This window comes from Centruroides sculpturatus, unplaced genomic scaffold (genome assembly GCF_000671375.1).
Source record: "Centruroides sculpturatus isolate CEXI.00-Female unplaced genomic scaffold, Cexi_2.0 scaffold331, whole genome shotgun sequence".
Lineage (NCBI taxonomy): Eukaryota > Metazoa > Arthropoda > Arachnida > Scorpiones > Buthidae > Centruroides > Centruroides sculpturatus.
Window position 1 is genome coordinate 427,724 of NW_019384523.1, and position 25,993 is coordinate 453,716.

At 28.7% G+C, this 25,993-nt stretch overlaps 1 protein-coding gene across 1 annotated transcript in view; it reads left to right on the top strand.

Annotated features, from left to right (window-relative positions):
* Positions 1-19,525, top strand: part of LOC111622792 (titin-like) — a 77,600-nt gene extending 58,075 nt beyond the window's left edge. Inside the window, exon 36 of the mRNA XM_023365212.1 lies at positions 19,388-19,525. Within this exon, the coding sequence (XP_023220980.1) occupies positions 19,388-19,525 (138 nt within the window). The remainder of the gene's footprint in view (positions 1-19,387) is intronic.
* Positions 19,526-25,993: the final 6,468 nt, after the last annotated feature.

Consider the following 25,993-nt stretch of genomic DNA (forward strand, 5'->3'; position numbering starts at 1 on the left):
CTTATCCCCAGAAAAAAGTATATAAAATCTGAATACTGAACTCTGAATATATAAATAAAAATCTGCATTGCATTCAAGTCATGAAATACATCCAATTTGTTTAAATGCGTTACACATTTAGCATATGCTTCAGGGATAGCTTTATTCCAGTGGCATTCTATACTCTATAGAGTATAGGCCTATTAGTTATTCTAATGTATTCAAATAGTGCAGCGCCTTGCAATTTCATCTACTTATTTATTCAACTCGGTATTCGAACTCGGTATTCAAAAGTCAAAACATTGTGAATTTTGATTTAGTAATTGCTTCTATAATAGTTTATTAATATATCAAAATTCATAATTCATGTTTTAATAAAACTTATTATCTGGTCGGTTCACATACTGTTACTGCTATTTGTGAACGAAATATATCTAGAAATACCAGCAATTATTTATTGTGGTATCGTCACAATGCTAGGCTGCAATTTTTAATCATATTTTAATTTTAAAAACACATGACTCCCTGTCCAGTCCGGAAGTTCGTATATAGTTAATCGGGATCTCCGACCCCTAAGTTTTCCGTATCTGACCTCGATTTTCATCTATTTAACTCCGTAAAAAAATTATACACGGCATTATTGTTTGAATATTGTGGATAAAAGGATTTTCTGATATTGATTTCAGTTTCGAATACCCTCGAGGTAGAGAAAAGAATTGTTATCAAGGGAATAATTACAATAGCTATAAAAGTAGAATTTAGAATTTATTTATCACCAAATAAATAAAAATTCACACACACACGTTGTAAATATATTAAAGTTAGAGAAACATTATTCTTGTCACGCCATTGCGCTCGTTATTATAAACAATATGAAGTTCAACCAATCGGAATCATCATTGGTAATAGTCGAGATGTCACATCGTTTGTAAAGTTTGATTTTAATAATCATTTCATTTAAATTTAATCGATAAATTCGTGTTGAATGATAAATTTAACAATTGAAATTTGTAATTTAAATCTCGGTTGATCCGATTATGTATTAAATCGAAATTTGATGCAATGAATAACTAGAATATAAAAGATTTTATATACAATAAGTGTAAAGTCATCAGAAAGCATTAGTATGCCACTGGAATAAATTGTAAGACGGACATATTCTAAATAAATCATGACCAAATTAATAATATAAACCCCACAGAATTACGCTTGAAATTTATCAATAAGTCTAATTGAAGCAGGAAGAAATTCGGCAAAATATTACAATAAAAAAAAAGAAAAACACATACAAATTCCTTTCGAAACAAGAATCTTTCATGTGAAGTTTTATTTTATTTTTTTGTTTATTTATTTTAGGTTATATTTGAAATATTAATTGATGAAAGAAAAACACTTAAAAACAAGTTCAATGTACGAACCAAATAGAAAAAAAAATTTCACTTAGAAAATAATTAGCAAAAACAAACGTACGAAATTCATTTTAAATAATGAATGCCTATTTGTAGTGTCTTCATTCCTGTCATTCCTTTGTCTTCATTTTGAAATGCCATTTATTTGTCAGCTTTGTTTCATGGATGTTGGTAAAGTTATGAAGTCATCATTCTACTTTTTAAACACGTCATACATACTTAAAATATGTCATCGTGGAAATGAGATTCCATATTCTATAAATATATTAGTATTCTAACGTATTCAGATAGTAATAGTAGCGTGTAACACGCATGCAAAACATGAAAATACATTCTGAAACACATTTTTTTTTTACTAATTCGGAATTCGAAAAATCAAATCAAAGTCAAGATATTATTATGAATTTCGAAATATTAATGTATTTGATTTGAAATTTTGAAAATGGATCTATCCACATCTCGAAAATATTTCGAATAAATTACTTTAGAATATCTGTTTAGAACATAGCAGATAATATTTGTTATTTAAAAAAAAAAAATAACACTGGATATTACATTCTTTCTTTAATTATTTATTTAAAAGATAACCGAAGAATTCAAATGGAATTTAAAATTTATATAAAATTTAAATATAATTTTAATTTCTTTTTAAAATAAATTTTGAAATATTTTTAGAAGTAGAAGAGGAGAAAGACTCCGTAATGTATTTAATCGTACCTTGACGTTCTATATAATATTTTGATCCCTAGTAATCTGGTCAGGATACTCTAAAACTAATTAACTTGGAATTAATATATCGGTTTACATACGAAAAGGTTAAAAGTTGGCAAAAGTAGTTAATTCACTTTGTTAATTTATGTATTTCGAAGTGTAAGAATAATCGCTCGTTCGAATATAGGTAATGGACATAGAGTTTCTGGATTTAGTTTTAATAAGGTTTGTGTTTGTGTGTTAATTCTAGAATCAAGTATTATTTATAGAACCGTTTCGAACAATTGTGGCGCTNTTCATAATTTCTTTTCTTGTTGTCATATCTAGGAGTAGATGGAATTGGGAAATATTCTCTGGTTTCACATGAGATAATGTTTCCTTTGCAATTATAGCTAAGCACTTAGTATCAATACATAAAATATTAGCTTGCAACTTGAACTTTCAGTCAAAGCACTAGGATAAAACCGCAGTAGAAGAGGAGAAAGACTCCGTAATGTATTTAATCGTACCTTGACGTTCTATATAATATTTTGATCCCTAGTAATCTGGTCAGGATACTCTAAAACTAATTAACTTGGAATTAATATATCGGTTTACATACGAAAAGGTTAAAAGTTGGCAAAAGTAGTTAATTCACTTTGTTAATTTATGTATTTCGAAGTGTAAGAATAATCGCTCGTTCGAATATAGGTAATGGACATAGAGTTTCTGGATTTAGTTTTAATAAGGTTTGTGTTTGTGTTCTAATTCTAGAATCAAGTATTATTTATAGAACCGTTTCGAACAATTGTGGCGCTTGAGACAAATTTAAGAACAGCGCAATCGTATTTATATTTATATAAATATTACGAAGTCCTTTTAGTATCCCTTCCAATTTGGTGCCTGAGGCTTCTCCGCCTCATCTATCAGCACGACTCTGATTATTTACATAATAAATATCATCGAATATTAAAAATTAATATTAAATATTTCTCCTATCTGTCACTTTAACATGATCAATGATTACAACTTTATAAAATTGTGCAATTATTCTTTAAAATATTACTTTGACATTGTTTATATTTTACGCTCAATACATATAAATGCGTATTCTTTTCATTAAAATAATAATAAAATAATTTATTTTCAATAAAAGATTTAAAAATCCTGCAAAGAATTGTTTAATTTTTCCGGCAACAGTTNTAAAATTATATACTGGAGACAGACTGTGAACGTATAAGCTTACTCGACATATGACACATGATCCCCTTTATCTCCCTATCCCGTCGACCTTTAACTTCCAAAATCTAACAGCATCAAACCTCCTAATATACAAACCTCCCTGCAAAATTTCAGAAAGTTTTGACAAAACTCCCGGGAGTTATTAAGCTTCAAAGAGGGTGAACAAAATCGTGCCCCCATACACACTAACATCCATACATACAGGAAAAAAAACTTCGAATTTTGTAGCATTTCTCGACGTTTCGAGGTCCCCGAGTCCAAAAATGTAAAAATCTTGGGGTTAATTTTTTGACCGGTCGCTATACTTTCCCTCTGTTATATATAACAGAGCAGGGAAAGTAAACTTACCTAAGAATAAAACCAAAATTTTAGTCATATAAATGTTAAATGCAATCGCGTTAAAAAATAAACAAATAAATGTTTATCTTCCAATCGATTGTATTAGTGAATTGGATGATAAATATTTACTTATTTATTGAAATTTTTAAATCTTTTAATATTAGTTTACTGCAGCTTCTGTTGCAATATATTGATATTTATAAACTCTATTAATAGATTTATGAACTAAATTATAAAGTGTAAAGAATCTAGTGCTTCAATTCATTACAAAAATCTGTTTCGTCTACAAATAATAGAAATTTAATTGTAGTTTGTTATAATATTTAAACGTTTTATATTTAGTTTATAATATCTTAATTAAATTTTGTAACTTCTATTAATTAATTAATTAATGGTTTTATATAAAGTACTAAGATTCTTATAAGTGTTTTTGTAATACAAAATTCAAAATTTTAAAGAATTTTATTTGCATAAAAATACTGTATGATCAATTTTTTTAAATATTTCAATAATTTTTACAGCTAATACTTTATATGATAAAAACAAATTTCAATTTGTTGAACTGCCTCAACTCTTTACATTACTAATTTAAATCTATATTTACATAACTGAATTTAGGTGTATAGAAAACTCTTCCTTTAAAATAGGAAAGCATTTTTATTAAAACGTTATTTCATTAATTCAATATGTCTGATGAAGTTAAAGTTTTGAAAGTTTTGATTATAAAAATAATCTTTTTTTCTTTGCTTCTTAAATTTTATATATTAAATAATTTTATAAATTTTCGCTTCGGTTTGATTAAATATATTCTAAATTCTAATAAATTCATTCTGAAATATATTCTAAAATGCAAATAAACACACCATAAACAGCGATGTTTTATTAAAAAATCTAAGGCTTTCAGTCTACTTAATAGACCATGGTCAGGATATCGAACATTATAAATAGAATGTGGAAATGTCAAGTCTTCAAAATAAAGTATAAACATTCGAATACATCGATAAATAACGTCGATTATAACAAGATTTGTATAAATGACTATCGCCTGAAGTTTTACAATAGAATAAATAAATAATAAATGTAAATATAGAGTGCATAATATTTGTGTTAAAATTGTATTTGCGTATCATTGACTTGTTAATTAATGCATATTTCCATGCATTGGCTCAGTCTTTTGTGTTTAAACGCCAGAAACATCAATTCTCTAGCCCACTATATACCCACGGGTTGGATGAAGAATTGATGTTTCTGATAATCTTTGCTTCATTCCATGTTATCTCGGTATTCTCACTGCTGGAGAAGCAGGCTAGAGTCGTGTTGTTTCTTCTATTACGCTACGTGCATCATATATTCGCTGAGAGAGGTTCCTTCTAGTATAACCTTCTAATATAATACTCATACTAACGCCTTATATTAGACATTAACGATATAGTGGCACCGGCCAAAGCATACAGAAAAGCAGTTCTCAAGCTTCCTCGAAGTTAGAATTTCTGCAGGAATGTAAGAAAAATGGTGTGTTTCTTATGTACATTTAGGCTATGGAATTAGTATTCAAATCGAATTCAAGGCGGTAATCTTTAATATAAGGATGCTTTATCTCATCAAACCCGTACGCTTGGCTCGGCCTTTCAAATTCAGCCTATTAACAGAGACAATTGATATGGAAAACCAACTCTATAGACGAGACCTTAATTTATTAGAGGAAATCAATTCGTATGTAGTGAGCCTGTCGAAAAAGGTAGGCAAATGTAAGCAAAGAAATATATTAAAAAGTTGAGGTGGATCTTTGGCAAGAAACACATTAAATCAATCAAAATCTAAGATAATCCGTACACTATATGGGACAACAATGATCTTCCTCCGAGAGTTAGATAAGTGCTAGATCTCTGGAGCTGGAGCCGAAGCCGAAGCTCCTGTGGATCCTAGTACATCCACCTTTATTTCGAAGTATGAGAAATCACTAAGAGGATTCGATCCAATCACAGCTGATTAGATGGAAGGCGATCATCCAACTTAGCAAGCACAATCGAAAGGCAAATGATCTACACAGAAGCATCTTATTCACGAAGAAATTACTGGAAAGGAACAACTACATTCTCACTAGGGCAGACAAAATAAGCAACTCGTTATATTAAAAATATTGATTTACACTAATGCTTTATAAAATTATATACTGGAGACAGACTGTGAACGTATAAGTGGATGTGTGTTAATGTCCACGACGAGACCAGTTAAGATGATGTTGAAATCCGCGCTTTGTAACATAATACCGTTCCTTAGAAACACCAATATGCATGCACAAGAATATTAACATGTTCATCAATACCATCAATTAGAACTCATTCGGGCTCCTTAAAATGGAACAAAAGAGCAGTACGTCATTTCATTTTTTCTATATTGATCTTACTCTCAACAACGCGATAATATATACAAAGGTGTGCATGAAACCAACAGCTGCCCTTTATACGTTCCAGCCAATTTGTATCACCCACCGACTTACAAAATATCTGCATTCAATCCATTAATTAAAAAGGCGCAAACTCACTGCACCAACATTTACGACAGGATCACTGAGCTCAAAGGGATTACAGGATTCATTCCTGTAATCCCTTTGATTACAGGATAACGTAGATAAGGGCAGCAGCAAATGATAAATTTGCCGCTGCCCGCAATTTGAATTTTTTCTGTGTATGATCGCAAGTGATCGTGAGCCTACTTCTTTGGGAGGATGACAGATTAGACAGACTGCGGAAAGGACACAGTATTTTGAAGGGAAACTTGGCGTACCCCACTTTGGAGATCACTACTGTAACACAATGGCAGTGGTTTTGGAAGGAATTAGCCAGGAAACAAAACGCTACAGTGGTCAACTAAACGATATACAGAATTTTAAGGAATGATAAGGTAAGGACAGAAGTGGTAAGATGAATAGCATTTAGCACAAACACTACATTGGTTATACTAGAAGGAATCTCGCTCGGCGAATATATGAGCACAAATATAATGAACATAATAGAAGAAACAACACAACTCTAGTCTGCTTCTCCACTACTACGGATACTGAGATAACAAGGAACGGGACAAAGATCATCAGAAACATCAATTCTCCAACCCGTGGGTATGTAGTGGGCTAGAGATTTGATGTTTCTGGTGTTTAAACGCAAAACACTGAATCTCTTGCTAATGCATGAAAATGCACATTAACAAGTCACGCAAATCAATACAGTTTTAAAGCAAATATTAGGCACTCTCTTATGTATTTTTTTATACTTATTTATTTCGTTAGTTATATTTATTATTTATTTTTTGTAAAACTTCAGGCGATAGTCATTTATACAAATCTTGTTATAATCGACGTTATTTATCGATATATTCGAATGTTTATATTTTATTTGGAAGACTTGACATTTCCACGTTCTATTTATAATGTTCGATATCCAGACCATGGTCTATTAAATAGATTGAAAGCCTTAGATTTTTTAATAAAACATCGCTGTTTATGGTGTGTTTATTTGCTTAACGGTCAATGCAGCGTTCGTATCGAATTACATATACTCAGAATTTTAAAATAGATTTTTCAATCCCAGCTAATTCAATTATTACTGTTTTTTTATTATAAAGTGTCTGTCAAAAATACAAAAAACGCAAATAAAATCATTTTTGAAATATCGAATTCTAAATACAGTCAACCTCTGAACAACAGCCACTATTGGAACACAAAGATGACCGTTGTTCGGAGGTTATTTTGTAGAGAAACCTTCCCGAAAAAGGTGGCTGCCGTTTAGAGGTTGGCCGTTATTGAAGGTCCGACTGTATCTTCTAATAGGTGCTCTTATGAATTATTTTTCGAGTAAACATTTTAAAAGAAACTATTAGAACAAACACAAGTCAAACTGCCTAATAGTTAGACACGATTAACGTAATTTTTTTTAAAATATTACAAGGTTTAAATTTATTTATTCATTTTATACTGTATTTTAAAAAATGAGAAAATATTGAAGAAAATTTACACTTCGAAACTTCGATTCTAATATAAATTATGCGCAAAAAATAAATAAAAAAGATTCAATTGTACAGTATAATTCAGTTTTCGATATTGAATTCAAACGAGAAAGTGCATAAATTATCATTTATTCCGAAAATAAATTTGAGAAATATGATTTTTAATTGTATTAATATATTTTTTTAAAATTGAAAATCGATTAAATACGTCTTTTTTTTTTTAAACTAAAACAAGCATTACTTTTACACGCTGTTCTTGCTTTATTGGAACTCAAACATTCTAAAAAAAGTCCCTAGAGGTTTCGAGTCTTCTCAGCTTATCCTTAGGGTTTAAGACTTAAAAGCGCCAGGGACTTTTTCTACAATGTTTGTGCTCCAATAAAGCAAGAACTGTACTGTACGTAAATGCTATTTGTCGAAAATTGAATATTAATAATATTGAAGAAGCATTATTATATAATTTAATAATAATGATTTATAATTATTTATTCATTTTATGAAAAAGTCGAACTTACAAATTACAGAAAGCGTGCGTTATAAAATTTGAATACATATTATAATTATAAGAAACTAAAAATATTTTTAAAAATATTAACTTGAAAAGTTTAATCAATTAAAAGAGATATGGATGATTAGATCTCATGTCTTTTTATTAATATGAATAAAAACATTCGCTAGCAATTTTTAAACACGAAATATTCGCTTCAAGATTATTATATAGATTTCTCATAATTGCATATAAATTGACTTCAAAATTCCATAAAATCTAATATAGTAAACTTCTGATTTTACTACTTAATTGTTTTCTGAACTAAATAAGTCGTAAAAGCGTCGTTAAGCGAGTCATCTTATTTCCCATAAGTCAGTGTCACGAATTGAGATTATGGGCGCATTGCCTAATAAAGCGACTTTAATACAACTCGATAAACAAGCAAATGATGCCTGTTTGATCTGGTTTGCTTATCCAGCTGTATTAAAGCCGCTTTATCAGGCAATGCGCCAATTATATAAAATATTGTACAAAATAATTTAATTGATAATTTTTAGAAAACTTCAGACTGTTTTTAAGTAACATGTATTTCAAAATAACGATACTAGTTTAGCAATCATTTTATCAACGATATATCACTTTTTGCATCAATCGCATATAAAAATTGTTTTTTCCTTGGTGAGGTCTGCACATTTATTATGTGCTAACAAAAAAACATTCCTTACATTTAAGCCAGGGCAGTAAAGACCATCTTAATAGAGGCAAGCAGTATCACTTTCATCAATATTCTAAACGTTGCAGTCTTTTTAATCTTGAATTTCTGCAGATCTATCATATTCTAGTGTCTGTGTTGCTCTCTCTCTGCTGTACGTCTTTGCTCCACAGTCCTATTTTCTTCTCTCTTCGTCTTTAATATATTAATTTGTGCGCTTGATGTTAAAACTTGGGATTTTTCATAATTTCTTTTCTTGTTGTCATATCTAGGAGTAGATGGAATTGGGAAATATTCTCTGGTTTCACATGAGATAATGTTTCCTTTGCAATTATAGCTGAGCACTTAGTATCAATACATAAAATATTAGCTTGCAACTTGAACTTTCAGTCAAAGCACTAGGATAAAACCGCACAGTAGATCGTTTTACTCAAGCAGCTGATATCTCATTTTACCCTCAAAGAACAATAATAATACTAAGTAATGATATAACATAACATATAGAGATGGATGAATCGTTTGTTATTTTTAAAGATTACTTATATTTGAAAGCATTACGTTTCAATTATTTATGAATTGTTTACAATGAAAAACAATGGCCAAACATCTATTTGCATTATTAATTTGTAAAAAGGAACTTTTTGATTTTCTTTTTTCTTCATCAAAAGATTCTATGATATAGAAACTTTGTAATGATCGCTACTGTCACTTTCTTAGCGGCATAGAATGATAAATTCAAAAGCGTTCAATTCTGTAGCGTTTTTAAAATATAACTAGTGGTATCGTTTTACCCTAATGTGTCATTTGAGGTCAAATTTCCCTACAGATCCAACGATATGATTTGATCTTCTATAGCGTAGTGCTTCTCAAACTGTGTTCATGGACTAGTTTTTTTTTCATTCCAATTCCTCGTGGACCAGTATTCTTGTGAAAAATAATTGTAAAACGGAGAGAAGAAAGTTCAAATGAATTATTTTTTCTATTTAAATTTTTAGATTGAATTAATTACAAAAATACAATAAAAATTTGGTTCTATTCATTTTGAAAAAAAAAAAAAAATTTATGGGCCATTTTCAAGTAATTTGTCGGACCGATTTCGATCACTAGTCTACCCCGTGGCACTGTTTAAATAATAAAGAAAAACGAAAGTAATAAAGTAACATGTTTTTAAAATACTTAAAGACGTTTTTAATTAGTTTTACTAACATAATATATATAAAATTCTGAGGGCCAGTACCGAACTGCTCGCGAACCACAGTTTGAATAGCAAACTACGTGAATTAATTTAATGTTATCTTAAATAAATAGTTTAGAAATTTGAGAATTGTTGAAATATAAAAAATATACAAATATATTAATTTATATTTTAATTTCTACTTTGTTTTATATCAATACAATAAAACAATACATTAAAAAATGATTTTAAAAAAATCTTTAACTAAATTCAATTTCAGTACAGTAATTTATATTTATACAGCCTTAAATAAATTTAAACGAAAATATAAAATATAGAAAGAAAAAGTAATTATTTTCTATACCTGGTTTTATATTTCCTGTACAAATATTTATAAAGAGATAAATTTAACTAACAACTCAAGTAATCGAATACCATAGAACAGCGAGTAATGATAAATAATAAAATATTTATATGATGATTTCTGAGAAGTAAGCAGCTTTTAAAATCGATTTTAGAAAACTTAAATGAGACGACAGCTTTTAAAATTCTCAAATATAAAGAAGAAGATGAAATTAAAGAGAAACTGTTAAGTTTAGAAATGAATTTAAAATAATTTATCAATTTATCGATTTAGAACAGTTGGTATACGATTATCTTGTGGAAGACAAATGATTATTAAAACTTTTCTATACATTTTATTACATAGTTAAAACTATCAAATAAGTATTCGTAAACATAAATTAAACAGGTTGAATAATATCAATAGTTATTCTATTTCATCTCTCAGATTTATTTTTTTAAACTATATAAAAATTTTGCCGAGAAGAGGTAAACCATTGTTTATTATAGTAGTTTATTTTACTATGCACTGTACAAAGACAGCTACATCTGCAACAAATAATTTTGAATCGGAAATAAAATGTATGCCTTACACCAAAAGAAGCTTAAACAGATATATCACTGAATATACTACGCGGTATACAAAACTGGAATAATCAATGATAAAACTCTCAAAAAGGCAACCTAACCAGGCAGTTTTTTCCTTACTATTGACAACACCAGTTTACCCCTCGAAACTAACTTCTTTGTAATGCAAATCCTCATTGGACGTGGTAAATTCAATGGCTACCTGGCAAAATTTGGACTACACAGCCTTCTGTACTTGTGATAATGGTTTCAAAGTATCTATTTTGTGATTTTTATTCTATCTTTTTCATAACTTTGCATTACTGTCCTGTTTTTAGTGTTGTACTCCTATCGAGTGGTATACTTAATATCTATCTATCTATAATGCACAAAGTATATATCTTGTTTAATATAGTTAGTAAAATTAATATTTAGTATCTGTTGATAATTAATTTGAGTTAGACTTAATTCAATTGACTCGTTAAAGAAAATCGCATAGAAATACTAAAGTAATATAACAATTAGAAAAGATAATTAAATGAAGAGATCTTAACATCTAATTTACAGGTAACGCTATCGAGAACACTGTTTTTTCATGTCTCCTAACTTTTCTTTTTGTTCTTTTTTACTATAAAATAATGTCAGCGGCTTTCAGAAATAAAAAAATTTCTAAAAGTTAAATGTTTAAAAGAATTTTATAGAGCAATAATTAATTCACACGAGAATACAGATAATTAAGGAAATTGCTAAAAAATATATGTAATCAGTTAAGTACTGTACACATTCTAGTGCACACAAACTTCAATAAAATATTTGACTCGGAGAAGATTTTTTTTTAAAAGTTAATTTTGTATCAATTTAATCAAAAAATGATAACTTTTTTCCATTTAAAATTCTCAAAGCAAATTAGAAGCTAAAAAGTCTTTAACTTAAAAAATCTAATTTCTAAACGTCAATATTAGCCCATTTTATAAATTTCTCAACAACATTTACAATTAAAATAGTTTTTATATATTTATTTATTATTATTATAACTTGCGCATATTTTTATACAATATAATATATAAATTAGTCACCGGGTTATTGGAAACTTGTATGGGGCCTGGGGGAAGAGCGGGTTCCTTTTGCCCTTTTTTATAAATACTTAGAATATAATACTTAGAATGTTTCTTTATTAATAAAAAGCAATGTTATAGATTTTCTTTTCGGTTATTTTTACTAATATTAATTCATAGAGGTAGGAACTACTACGGACCCCTAAGAAAAAGCCTTAGCTTCCTCCTATCGAGTATGAAAGTCACATAAATATAAGTCAATTTATTTATAATAAATTTATGTAAATCAAATGAATACTATAAAGTTATATTATAATATTAAATAGAAAAAGTTGTTTTCTGTATAAGTTTTAGCATTTTATAGAACTTTATTTTTATAAGAATAAAAAATATAATCAATAATCACATCAACATTTAGAAACTAACAATTTGTATAAAATTAATTTAAAATATAAATATTAAAAGCTAATTAGCAATTAATTAAATTGCAATAATTTATTATTTTCAGTTCAGTAAATAATGTCCATTTCTATTAAAATAACAACAAGATTTTATAATTGCAAACATAAATAAATTATTTATTAAGACAATAATATTAAAACATATTTAAATATTTATTTAAAAAGACATTAAACATTATTTTTATAGAGTATTTCTGATAAGGAATATTCTATGAAAATATTCTCCTGTATTACAGAAATTATGCTTTTACTCCTTTATAAAAGTATATTCGATTTAAAAATTGGGAAAAATTTTAATAAATTATATAGAATAAAGGTAAAATAGTTTTAATAAAGAGCTACAATAATAATTTTATAAGCAAAACAAGATTTATTTTATAATATAATTGTAATGAACGATTGTGAGTAAAATTGATCGCTATAAGATCCGAAATAATATAATATAGTCAGCTACTTATCTATTTTTATATTCATTTCTCTCTTCCAAAAATTTCTAAATATCGTAATTTGCAAGCCATGATATGTATTATTTCAAATTTCCTTATGAGAGATTATTAAGAGAGAAATGATAATATTTATTCTAAATTTTACGAGTAGCGACATTATTATTTTGAGAAAGAAAAACTAAATTTTATAAACGAAATTTTTTTACTTACGATTGATAAAACTGGAAGAATAAACAGGTCCATTATTTATTACATCAGAAGAAAGACGTTAAATATGTGTTGAGAGCAAATCCCATGACTCGACTTATGAGTCATCAGTGATAAAAGTATAAATATGAATAAACTGAAAATATATTAATGATGTTAGTCAACAAATATTGTTTAATCATTACGTATTTAATTCTAAATTATCTGAAAGAAAATTAATTAATTTTTAAAAAAAAATATATAAGTTAACGCATAACGAACATTATTTTATTCAATAAATAACCAAACTATTATTATTTTAACTATTGAGGTAGTTTCTAGATTAAATATTTAGATGAATAGATAAACTTATTGGCTAGTTTTATATTATTAATTCAATTATTATTTTAATCGAAAATTAAACATGCTTTCATTTTAAATCATTTATCAGGTTAGAAAATGAATGCATAAATAAATATACAATATATAATATATATTGATAAATCAATCGATTCTGCAATAACATAAAGTAAACTAATTCATTTTAAAAAAAATAATCTTATAAAACAATTTTATAACAGTTTATTTGTTTTATATTGGATTATAAAGCAGTATTGTTCTCATACTTTTGTGTTGTATTGTAAACATTTTTTGTTTACAAGTTCTATAAATTATTTTTTAAGTATATTTATCTTTCAAATGATATATTTTGTTATACTTAAATATATTGTTATATTCTTTTTAAAGTAAAGAATATCTGATGTAACCAATTTAATTTTCATCTGTTGTCATTTCCAAACACAGTAGTTTATTTATCTAAGTGATTAATACTTTTTTAATTATTACTGTTTTGTTTTTATTGATGCAATTTTTTCCTTTGGATAAACATTTACTTAAAAATGTATTAAAACACTACTATAAAATATTGTCACAATGCTGATTTACTGTATTGGCATTGTTGTTACATATTCAAGATCCTATTAGCATAATTAACTTTTACAGATTTTATATGTTAAGATAAAGTAAATTTTATTTAGTGCACCATTTTGCACCATCCCAGAGTATAGCACGTTCAAAAAATACAATGGAAAAGGAAAATGAGCGCGTTATTTATATGTACTGGATCCAATAGTGTATCCAGAAATCTTTAGTGGGGTGCAAAAAGGGAACAATATGCCTTGCAAAACTTTTTACTACCTGAGATATCCGATTTTACTGGAGAAAAACCCCTAGAAGAGGTAGTGCAGTTGCACCCAGCGCATCCCCCTAAATCCGCCCCTAATACTTAATTGTATCATTTTGTTTCTTCAAAATTAAACAGATCATTTATTTATTATTCGTTTTCTATCTTTGTATATTACTCTTATGAAATAAATGATTTACATCTTTATAGAAGTGCAATATGACATCGATCAATAATAACCGTTTCCTCGTATATTATAATATCAATTGGTCTACAGGTTTAGATAAAAACAAATACGTCATAAATTCATTTATTACAATTGTATTAGTAATGTATCAATCATAATAGTATATAGTTTTTTGTTAATTGTTAACAAATGATGCATCGAATCCATTACTGAATTTATAATCAAGCATTATAATATGTCTTTCAAATGTTTTGTCAGTTGTTGTTGAGGGTAATATAATAAGCTACTTGACTGCAATTTTAGCATCAGTGTTGAAAACATCTATTATCATAATCCAATTTGTCTGTGTGCGTAATTTCAAACTAACTGGACATATTTTGGTGATGCGTGATGTAAAAATTGTTGTAGGAATTATCGACATACTTTTTTTTTTAACTTTATTCGCTTGAGATGATTTATGACTCATAAATTAAATTTGGATATTCATTTCTAATTTTTGACATCTTTCGCTTTGATATTAAATTTTAAAAAGCTAAGTCATTTCTTTACAATATGTCATTGAATCTCTCACACGTAAAGACGTGTGAGAGATTCAATGACATATAATTAGTAAAATTTTATTATAAAATTATAACAAAGTTTTGAAATATTCAAGAATAATTTGGTTACAATTCTATAATTATATAACATAATATACAATAAACTCGTTTAAAGAACGACCCACCGGGATTTGGTTGACGTCGTACTTTCTGTTATAAAGTAGCGAATATTTCGAATAATGAATGACATCAAAAAACGAATAAGAGTGGAATTGAAAACTTAAAATTCGTATAACACGTAAATGGAAGATTAAAATGCAATTGGGACATGTTTCATTAATTACTGTATACATTTCCTCTATACAATAAACTTTATTTTTAAAATAGATTATTGATTTTATTTTGATTTTACAATTTATAGTTTTTATATAATTACTAATTTATTTATAGATTAGATGAATTTAATTAAAAATATATAAATAACTGTAGGGAATTTTCAATGATTAAAATTGATCGCTATAAGATCCGAAATAATATAATATAGTCAGCTACTTATCTATTTTTATATTCATTTCTCTCTTCCAAAAATTTCTAAATATCGTAATTTGCAAGCCATGATATGTATTATTTCAAATTTCCTTATGAGAGATTATTAAGAGAGAAATGATAATATTTATTCTAAATTTTACGAGTAGCGACATTATTATTTTGAGAAAGAAAAACTAAATTTTATAAACGAAATTTTTTTACTTACGATTGATAAAACTGGAAGAATAAACAGGTCCATTATTTATTACATCAGAAGAAAGACGTTAAATATGTGTTGAGAGCAAATCCCATGACTCGACTTATGAGTCATCAGTGATAAAAGTATAAATATGAATAAACTGAAAATATATTAATGATGTTAGTCAACAAATATTGTTTAATCATTACGTATTTAATTCTAAATTATCTGAAAGAAAATTAATTAATTTTTAAAAAAAAATATATAAGTTAACGCATAACGAACATTATTTTATTCAATAAATAACCAAACTATTATTATTTTAACTATTGAGGTAGTTTCTAGATTAAATATTTAGATGAATAGATAAACTTATTGGCTAGTTTTATATTATTAATTCAATTATTATTTTAATCGAAAATTAAACATGCTTTCATTTTAAATCATTTNAAATTATATGTATAAATTGTTATGTTTTATATGTAATACATTCTACTTTGTAATGAATACTTTGTAACGACTTTCCTTTGCGTATATACTGTACACTAATGTAGACTAATTCATTCTTATTCCGAGAAAGAAAAGACTATAAATATCGTAAATTCGAATAATATCCTATTAAATAATTTCTGGGTTAATAATTATTGTTTACAATTAAATTTCGCATTAAAATAAAATGGCGAAAAAATACTTTTAAAGATAAACTTTTTATATGTAGACTTATTGTTAGCTTGGAAAGAAAAGAAACATTATTTTTAAAATTTTAAAATGTTTCTTGTGTTTATATATGACCTTTCAACTATTTATAACACGTGTTAAATTATTTATGTTTTTAATACAGCACGAGAGGGAGCTACAGTATATATTTTTCTCACTACGAAGTTTGATCAATTTTGTACGTAAAGTTTAGCAAAAGTAATGACATAAAACAAATTAAATCATTTTGTATTATTGTATTTCATGATAATTAAATGTTATTAATACAGTACTCAACAATTCAATTTTATATAAATAGATTAAAATAGTTATTTCATAAAGAATTGAGATGGAGTTTTATACTTTAAAATATATTTTTTTACCAAATATTTTAATTAAAATTAAAAATAACCCATGCTGTTATGCAATTTATTAATAAACTCTCTATTAAAATAATTGCAATCAGTGCATATCATTAAAAAAATTCTCTCCTCCAGATGAATATAGCTAAAATGCTTCAAATATGTAAAGACTTAGCAATGTACAGTATAAAAAGTTTTTATTAAAAACTCTTACTTGATGAAAGCTTTTAACAAGTAGAATGTTTTAGGTTTCAACATAATTACTATAGATCTGTTTTTATGATGATAAATGATAAGCTTACTTGATTAAAGAAGTCAGATTATATAGCCTATATAATCTATGAATTATTTAAAATTAATGAACCATGAGTTGACTTACCAAAAAAACAAAAAGAACAAATAAATGGGATTAACATAGATTTAACAAAATCAAAGAACCTACATTTCTCAAGCTAATCAATAGAACGTTTCATTGTTACAATAACACAGTGTGTGATAAATCTCTCCGTACATAATTAAAGCTCATATACCATGTTTAGGATGACCATATGTCCCAGTTTGTCAAGGCAGACCTGGATTTCTTGTTTTTAAATCCTCAAAAACCGAATTAAATTTTAAATAGAACCATTTTATAGGTCTTGTAATGTAACAAATTTATAAGTCAATATATAATTTTTTTTTAAAAATAAAAGTTTAACAATTTTTAAATCCATTTTTCACTCACTGTTAGAATCTGTCCCGGTGTTGGAGGCAAGGCAGACTTAACGGCATGAAGCACCGTACATGTCTGATGGTACTGTACTTGACACTGTACTGTACTGTACATTGATGCGTGTCTAGGTACTGTACAGTTCATTGTATAACGAACCTTACCTGCCAGGTACAGAAAACTTAGGTAATTTAATACATTTGAGTAAAAATGAATATTGTAATTGTTTTTATCAGTGTATTTTGATAAGAACTTATGTAGAAAATTAAAAAATAATATATCATTAGGATAAAACATTCGCAGTTTAGGAAAATAATACATTATTAGGAAGAACAGTTTTATATAAAGTTAAGGAGAAATTTATTACCGCAATAAACTTACATCTTACATTAACAACTAAATTATTTATTTTCTATACACATTTTTTGTTATTAAAAACGACTCAAAATAGAAAGAAAATATAAGAGGTCGAACATAAGAGACAACATATTGTAATTGCTTGACCAATGTCTTGAGACATGGAAAACCAAAACAATAATATATGAAAAATACATTGTTTTTATTTGGTAAATCAATATTGATACATTCATTATTCGTTCCACGCTTGCACTCTGTCATAATGACATCCATTATTTAATAGTTATATGCAAATCTGATTGGAATTGCAAAGTTATTCGTTTGAGAGGTTATACTTTTTCTTAAGAGGATAATAAAAACAATCCAAATAAAATTACGTATACCTGGACTCATAAAACACTGCAATTGGGGTTTATAGCGCAGTGGCAAGCGGTTATATTTCGACATCCGTACCTCAGACTTTGTCTTTTATGCCACTTTCGCTGAGATACTCAAACAGGCTTCTATGGTAAATAATTTTTGAATGCTTTGGAATAATCGGAATTTTTTTATCGTTTCCGTGGGCACTTTCACAGCCAACTATAACAATAGGCCCAACCACGAACGCCGCCATAATGTAAGATAGTCTACATTGGTGGCTATGATTACAATAAACAATATTTACAAATATTTCACTTTCCAGCTATTTTTTACACATAATTTAGTTTATTTCATTTAGTTTTTAATAAAAATATAATTAAAATGAAGTGATTCTTAATCATTAAACATTAATTATTCCTATCATCGTTGATCAGCCATAAATAACTTAAAAACAATCTTAAACTATTATAATATAAATAATAATTAGAATTCATACAGTCAGNAATGCAATAATTTATAAACGACGATTCAGATTTATATTTTTTACTTAAAAACTTTAAATAAACGTAAGTTTTTCAAATTTTAAATAAAAAAAAATTCTAAGTATACGTAACGTTAATTCAGCTACACGCCACATCTTTAAAGTAGTGTGTTATAAGTTGACGTTAAAAATCTCGATCCCCTTCGCATTTTCAATGCTTAAATAAAATAATGAAAAACAAAATCTCATCATAAGTTATCAATAACTTATAAAATCGAAATGACTTGCCTCAATACGGAGCATCTAATTTATGCTTATTAAAACTCACGGTTTTCAGGGTTTCATTTCAAATTTTCATGCACGAGTAGTTATTAATGAAATATTGGATATAATTGGAATAGCTTTACAAAATATATCAATATCATCCCTTACACCACACACACACACACCATCATTTGTAACAAGTTTCCTGAGCATTGCATTTAAAAATAACTTTTGGTTACCATTCTTTAAAAATAATTCCTCATACCTTGACGATATCAATATGCTAAACACCGAGTAACAATCACAAATTCAATATACTGTAAAGAAGGATATTTCAGGAGATTCATATTAAATTTTAAATTGAATTTCCCTTTACGGATCTGGTTACTATAATACAATATAATATAATGTATGTGTTTATTTTTCAGGTAAGGAGGTGCTTTATATCTAAGTGCATATTACCTAGTCAAGAAAAATTTGTCAAATATAGTCAGCGGGAGGAGAGATTGCGCTTGGTAATACTAACTATACTTACTTTAGGAGAAATAAGATGGCAGGATGAATAGTACTCTCCCGACAAAACTTTCTCTACTAGTTTTTTAAACTTGTTTTCAGGGTTACATTAAAGTTGCTTGAAACTCGAATCTCAAGACTCTCCAGAAAATCTCCGTCGAAGTAAAAATGTGTTTGACTGATTATTAAATTCATGGATCACCTCTCCGGTCCTTCCCTACTTTCCCAATTATCACCCATGTTAGAGGATTCACCTTTGTTTACACAAATGCTCTTTTCCACGTAAAATGAAGTACTGTATTACAACTGATAAAACTTGTACAGCATAAGTACTCACACATGTAGCAAAATTACCATAAAAATATCCCATCCTGTAACCTCTTTTAAAGTAGGTACAGTTACTATTGACCAAACCAAACTCTCATCGCGCCGACCCGTGTGCTACTGGTTAAGTGTTTCCTGGTTTCTACGCTGGTATAGGCGATAAACAATATGGTCACTCTAAGTATTTTTGATATATCCATCGTTACATGCTTTACATATGTCAAGCTTTCTTTCCACTCATATCAAATATGTGACATCATGTCTGATGATGTGGAGTCATAAGCTTTCATTTGATTTGATGTCAATTTTCTGCATTAAGGAGAATTATGAGCCCTCTGACTCCATAACAATGATAGTTTTTATAAAACAAAAAGATTATTTTTCCTGAAGCTGAAAATATGATTTGAATTGATTTAATATGATAGGAATAGAATTGAAAGTGATTTAAATTGAAATGTTTTCATTTCAATTTAAATTGTATTTTATTTTATACGAAAATACTAATAATGATAAAATATAAAAGACATTAACTTTAAGATTTGGAGTGCTTTCAAGTCATTTTTGTAATGAAATGTTACGAAATAAACTGAAGTGCCAAAAAATTAGAGATAGCAGCACATGAAACGTTATTACCTTCTACCCATAAGGGAAATGCTTTGAGTAGGAACATTTGCATTTGACACCATACTTATCGGTTATGTGTGAGCTTGGTTAGAGTAGCAATGGGCCGTGTAAAGGATTTATTGCCGTTTGGTCGTGGATAGATTGTTGGAGCAAAATAAATGGGTCACTCTATCAGAGAGGTGGCCCATTCTTAGATTTTCTCGTACAACAGTTTCAAATGTTTACCAGGAATACTTAAATTCCTGACAGACATCAGCAATATGTGCATAGTGTGGGCGCTCAAGGCTGATGCAAAAACGTGATTGCCGGTGGCTAACTAGGTTACTAACGACGCAAGGAAGGGAAACTCGGCACCAAATCACATCACATGAAAACTTCAACAGGGGCGCTGCTAAACCCATCAGTCAACGCTTTTGTGCAACATATACTGCATTCCTTGGGGTTTGGTAGTCGCCGACCCACTTTGGTATCACTACTAACACCAAACGTCAGTCAATGCACCTGGGCCAAAGAACATCGAAATTGGACAGTAGATGGCTGGCGTAGTGTTATGTGGTCAAATGAATCTCGTATTCAGCTATTTCGTGCATAGTCGTGTTCGTGTGTAGCGACAAACACATGAAACCGTGAATCCATCGAGTCAGCAAAATGTTGTGCAAGCTGGCGATGACTCTGTCCTGGTTTGGAGTGTGTTCTATTGGCGTAAACAGGGACTAATGGTGAGACTGCAGTCGACTTTGACAAGTGCGACGTATACTAATCTTGTGCTAGACGCTTTGCACCCCCTTACGCTTGCTATGTTCCCCGACGGTAATGGTTTGTACTAGCAGGATAATGCTACTCCCCACAGGGCACGGGTGATACAATAATGATTGGAGAACACTCGACAGATTTTCAATTACTCTTTCGGCCGCCTCGTTTGCCAGACTTGAACCCCATAGAGCATTTATGGGACACTGTGGAAACGTTATTCAATGCCTTGCAGAACTATCAAACAAATTATGGAGAGCCATTGAATGTGTCTGGATTAAAATAGTTGTTCAACAATTCAGACACCTCGTATCAGACGACTCCTGTTAGCGGCTACACGACGTTGGTAGAGTCTACCAACATCGTGTAGCCACTGTTATTCGGATTCAGCGAGGAACTACACGTTATTAGGTAGGAGTCTCTAATATCTTGGCATTTCAGTTTATAAGAATAAATAAATGAATGATCTGGCTCATAATTAGCGTTGTCACCCGACCTTATTTGGTAGGAAAAGTCTGACTTCAGTTGCAATGTTCTTCCATTCTTATTTAGCAAGGAATGTCCTTCCTGACAACAAAATGAATAGGAAAAACAAAAAATGTTGCGTCTAATATCAATGGCTAGTGTTTCGAGTGTTACCTAATGTATATTACCTTGTGATTCTCAACATATCACAGAGAAACTTATGAAAAGGACTTTTCTGGGACATATCTCAAGACATTTCCCGATACGATACCTTTTAGCATGCAGCGCATTAACTAATAATTTAATAATAATTGTTCAGTTAAAATTACAAATTCAGTATCAGTTCATAATTGGGTTTGATAATTTTCATGACTACAATTCAAAATTTTTCAAATTCGATTAAAAATATATACAGTAGATTAATAGAGTGCTTCGTACGAAATAGCAAATTAATATCGAAACGGTGGAAGTTTATATAATTTAATGGCCATTGAAGTAATTGAATAGTCAATTAATAAATGAATATTAAAAACGTTAAACTTAACGAATAAATACGTGTAAAATATATTAAGATTCGTAAATCAATTAGTAAACTTGTACTTCGATAGCTGAAACCAAAGTTACATTCTTCAGAGACAAGTTACGTGCAGTAACAATCAAGACTCGATTATCCAGTCTTGAAATGAAATTCTTCACTACGAAAACAATTTATATAAATTAATGGTCGATTTGTTTATTTAGTTCATTCACTCACTTCCATGAATAAATCTGTCTCTGACGAAAACATGCAGTTTACATTTTGCACATGCCAAAATTAAAAAACATTTTCATAGCTATAAAATACATATATATTTATTTAAACGTTTTTTAAAGAAAGAAAACTGAATTAATTCAAAGGATTTATACAATGTAGATTTGCATTATCTTTTATTTATATAAAACGAATGCGTTTTATTAGATTGAAAGTGAATATATTTTCAATTTTATATGTTGAAGTAAAAATTGGAAAACATTCAAACATTTCAGCTAAATTTTTATTTGTCTATTCTTTAATCTTGTTTATTTAAACTTTGTCCATTTAATATTTTCATTCCAGTGAGATATAAAATCATTTTTCTTCCTAATTAATATAATTATTTCTTCTGAATTTAATATATTTATATATTAAAACACATTTAATATACTTTTTATTTGAGAACAGTATCTTTTTATAAGAAAACAAAAACATTTTTGATGTAGGTTTTATAATAAAAGAAATACTTTAAAATAGAAGTTTTCAAGCATTTGTATAACGAATCTTCGAAACATTCTCTAGCATCACTACATATACGTTCAGCTAAGTATATACAGTACATCACTTTAATATTCACGGCGGAAATTTTTTCCTTATCGCTGCTAACCCACGAGAGAATAAAAATATTACTCTAAAAAAATTGTCTTCAGACCATATTTTGAAAGTAGTAGCTTCTTAAGTGTCTCATTCTGTTATTTTTAAAATGACAAAATGAAAATCTTATTTTTATTATTGTGAAAGTATCTACTTAAGCTATGTTCATCTGTACAAATTATATTTGTTGTAAATTTAAATCGAATTTCTTGGATTTTTGAAATAGTTTCAATGTGGTTAAATGGAAAAAGAAAATCCAATATAACAAATCGATAATCCGAAATGATCTGTGAATACTTATTCTAAGTGAAAATATAATCCTTAAATCAAAAGGGAATATAGTACTGTACAACTTAATTCATTCCAGAAGGTCGTTCGAAGTCCGAAGCAATGTTTTCCATAAGAAGTAATGGAAAGTGAATTAATTCATTCCCCATCATTATACAATACCCATTTCGATAAACTTAATTCTGCATAAACACATTAATGTTAAAATAAGACAAGTACGAGATCTAATAATAAATTAAAACTCGAAAATGATAAATAAAATTTATAAATAATGTATAATAAAATGAGAATTGCATTTACCGGTCGCACACCGTCGACTTCGACATCTTAAACATGGCCGCCAGATCCGTCACACGTGTACAACTTTCCTGTTTCGCGATGAGTTTCTTTTTAATTTCAGTTGTAGATCTACAACCTTCCTTTTAGACTTTTCCTTTTTGAACGTTAATCTCCTTTTCGGCACTTATATAAGACAAGATCAACTGTTCTGTTGTCTCATCTGAGACATTTTCTTCGTTTCCGAATCGTTCTCTTACATTTCGTGGTGATCCGTCTTGAGATGGTGGCGAAAACCTTTCCTTTTCTGAGACGGAAACTCTGACATTTTTCCAGAAGAAAGCAAAAGTGAATCAAACCAAAGAGCAAAAACATTCACGCCAACAGTCAGACAGTGGCCCTCTGAATATCTTGGCATTTCAGTTTATAAGAATAAATAAATGAATGATCTGGCTCATAATTAGCGTTGTCACCCGACCTTATTTGGTAGGAAAAGTCTGACTTCAGTTGCAATGTTCTTCCATTCTTATTTAGCAAGGAATGTCCTTCCTGACAACAAAATGAATAGGAAAAACAAAAAATGTTGCGTCTAATATCAATGGCTAGTGTTTCGAGTGTTACCTAATGTATATTACCTTGTGATTCTCAACATATCACAGAGAAACTTATGAAAAGGACTTTTCTGGGACATATCTCAAGACATTTCCCGATACGATACCTTTTAGCATGCAGCGCATTAACTAATAATTTAATAATAATTGTTCAGTTAAAATTACAAATTCAGTATCAGTTCATAATTGGGTTTGATAATTTTCATGACTACAATTCAAAATTTTTCAAATTCGATTAAAAATATATACAGTAGATTAATAGAGTGCTTCGTACGAAATAGCAAATTAATATCGAAACGGTGGAAGTTTATATAATTTAATGGCCATTGAAGTAATTGAATAGTCAATTAATAAATGAATATTAAAAACGTTAAACTTAACGAATAAATACGTGTNAGAAATGCGTTAATTTTGAAGAAAAAGCTTCAAAGTTTAACTTCCTTTGTCTCGCCCTTCTGTGAAATTTAACACCGAGGAGTCATTGTTTACACATCTGGATGACCTTGAACGCAGCTGGAGTTGGATTTCCCGGGGCATTCTCATAGACGTCGCGGGAGGACAAGGGTTTAAAGTAGGGTGAACACTAGCTGGCCGTGTATTTTTAAATATTTTTAAAAAATTTGGAGACTTAAAAAACATTCCAAAAATTCAAAAAAAAATTTCAAAAATGGCCTTAAGGACCGTGTTTTATGTAACGATATGTAACCTGCCCGAGTTAACTCAGGCGAGGAACTAAAGGGGTTTTAATTAACTCTTCACATCCAGATGTCAGTGATTTGTTTTTAGAGTGAGCTTTTGCAATTCGGGGATTCCCCTTGTACATGATACCATCGACAAATCGCTATTACATTATTCTGAGTTTCGCATTGAAAGGTATAAACTGTAATTGTTTTTGAAATTAAATTTTATTTTTAGCGGTGTTTTGTTCATTTTTACAATAAGTAGTTGTTTTGGTTTTATGCGTTGTTTTGGTTTTATGCGATTTTAGAAAATTACGGAACGTATCCCTACTTTTTTTCAAGGCAAATAAAGTCTTTTTTTATGCGATTTTTTTATGCAGTTTTCTGTAGAACGTATCCACCGCATAAAACGAGACCTTACAGTATATACAGGGTGATCATAATTTAAAGTACATTTATTCAATGCTGTGTAGAAAAATATCTAGCAATTTTAATGTAATCAAATCTGATATGGTACCATTTCAGGATAGTCAGTCAGTATTTTTATTAACATACAAATTGGTACATACCCGGTACCGCAAAACATTCCGGGTGTGATTACAAGGTATACAAAATATGTGATACAATATGCAGTATAAGGTAAAATTGAATGTAAAAAAAAGGTGAACATAAGGAAGAAAAAACAAAACATGTACAAAATTAAGAATCAAAATAACAGATAATACAAAATAGCGAGTACAAATATGATGCAGAATGAAATATACAAATTATAAGCAATATAAAGGTAAAATGAAAAAAAACAATTATATATAGTTAACATAATAGTTATGTACAAAATTACACTACAGAATGATATAATGTTACAAAACACAAATACTAAATGAAATACAGAGTAAGGGGGCGTTGGCACCGCTACAAATTACAGGAATGATTATAAATTACAACTGCAAAGACAGAAAAGAATACGACGGGGCATAAAGACGATGGTTAGTTCGGTAGAGAGCTCTTTGTGCCTTAGAAGGTCGTGATGATGACATGGCCAGTTGATGTTCAGTTTGCTTGCATTTAAATTAATCGCTAGTCTTTCTGCTTCCAGGCAGACACGGTGGAAGAGAC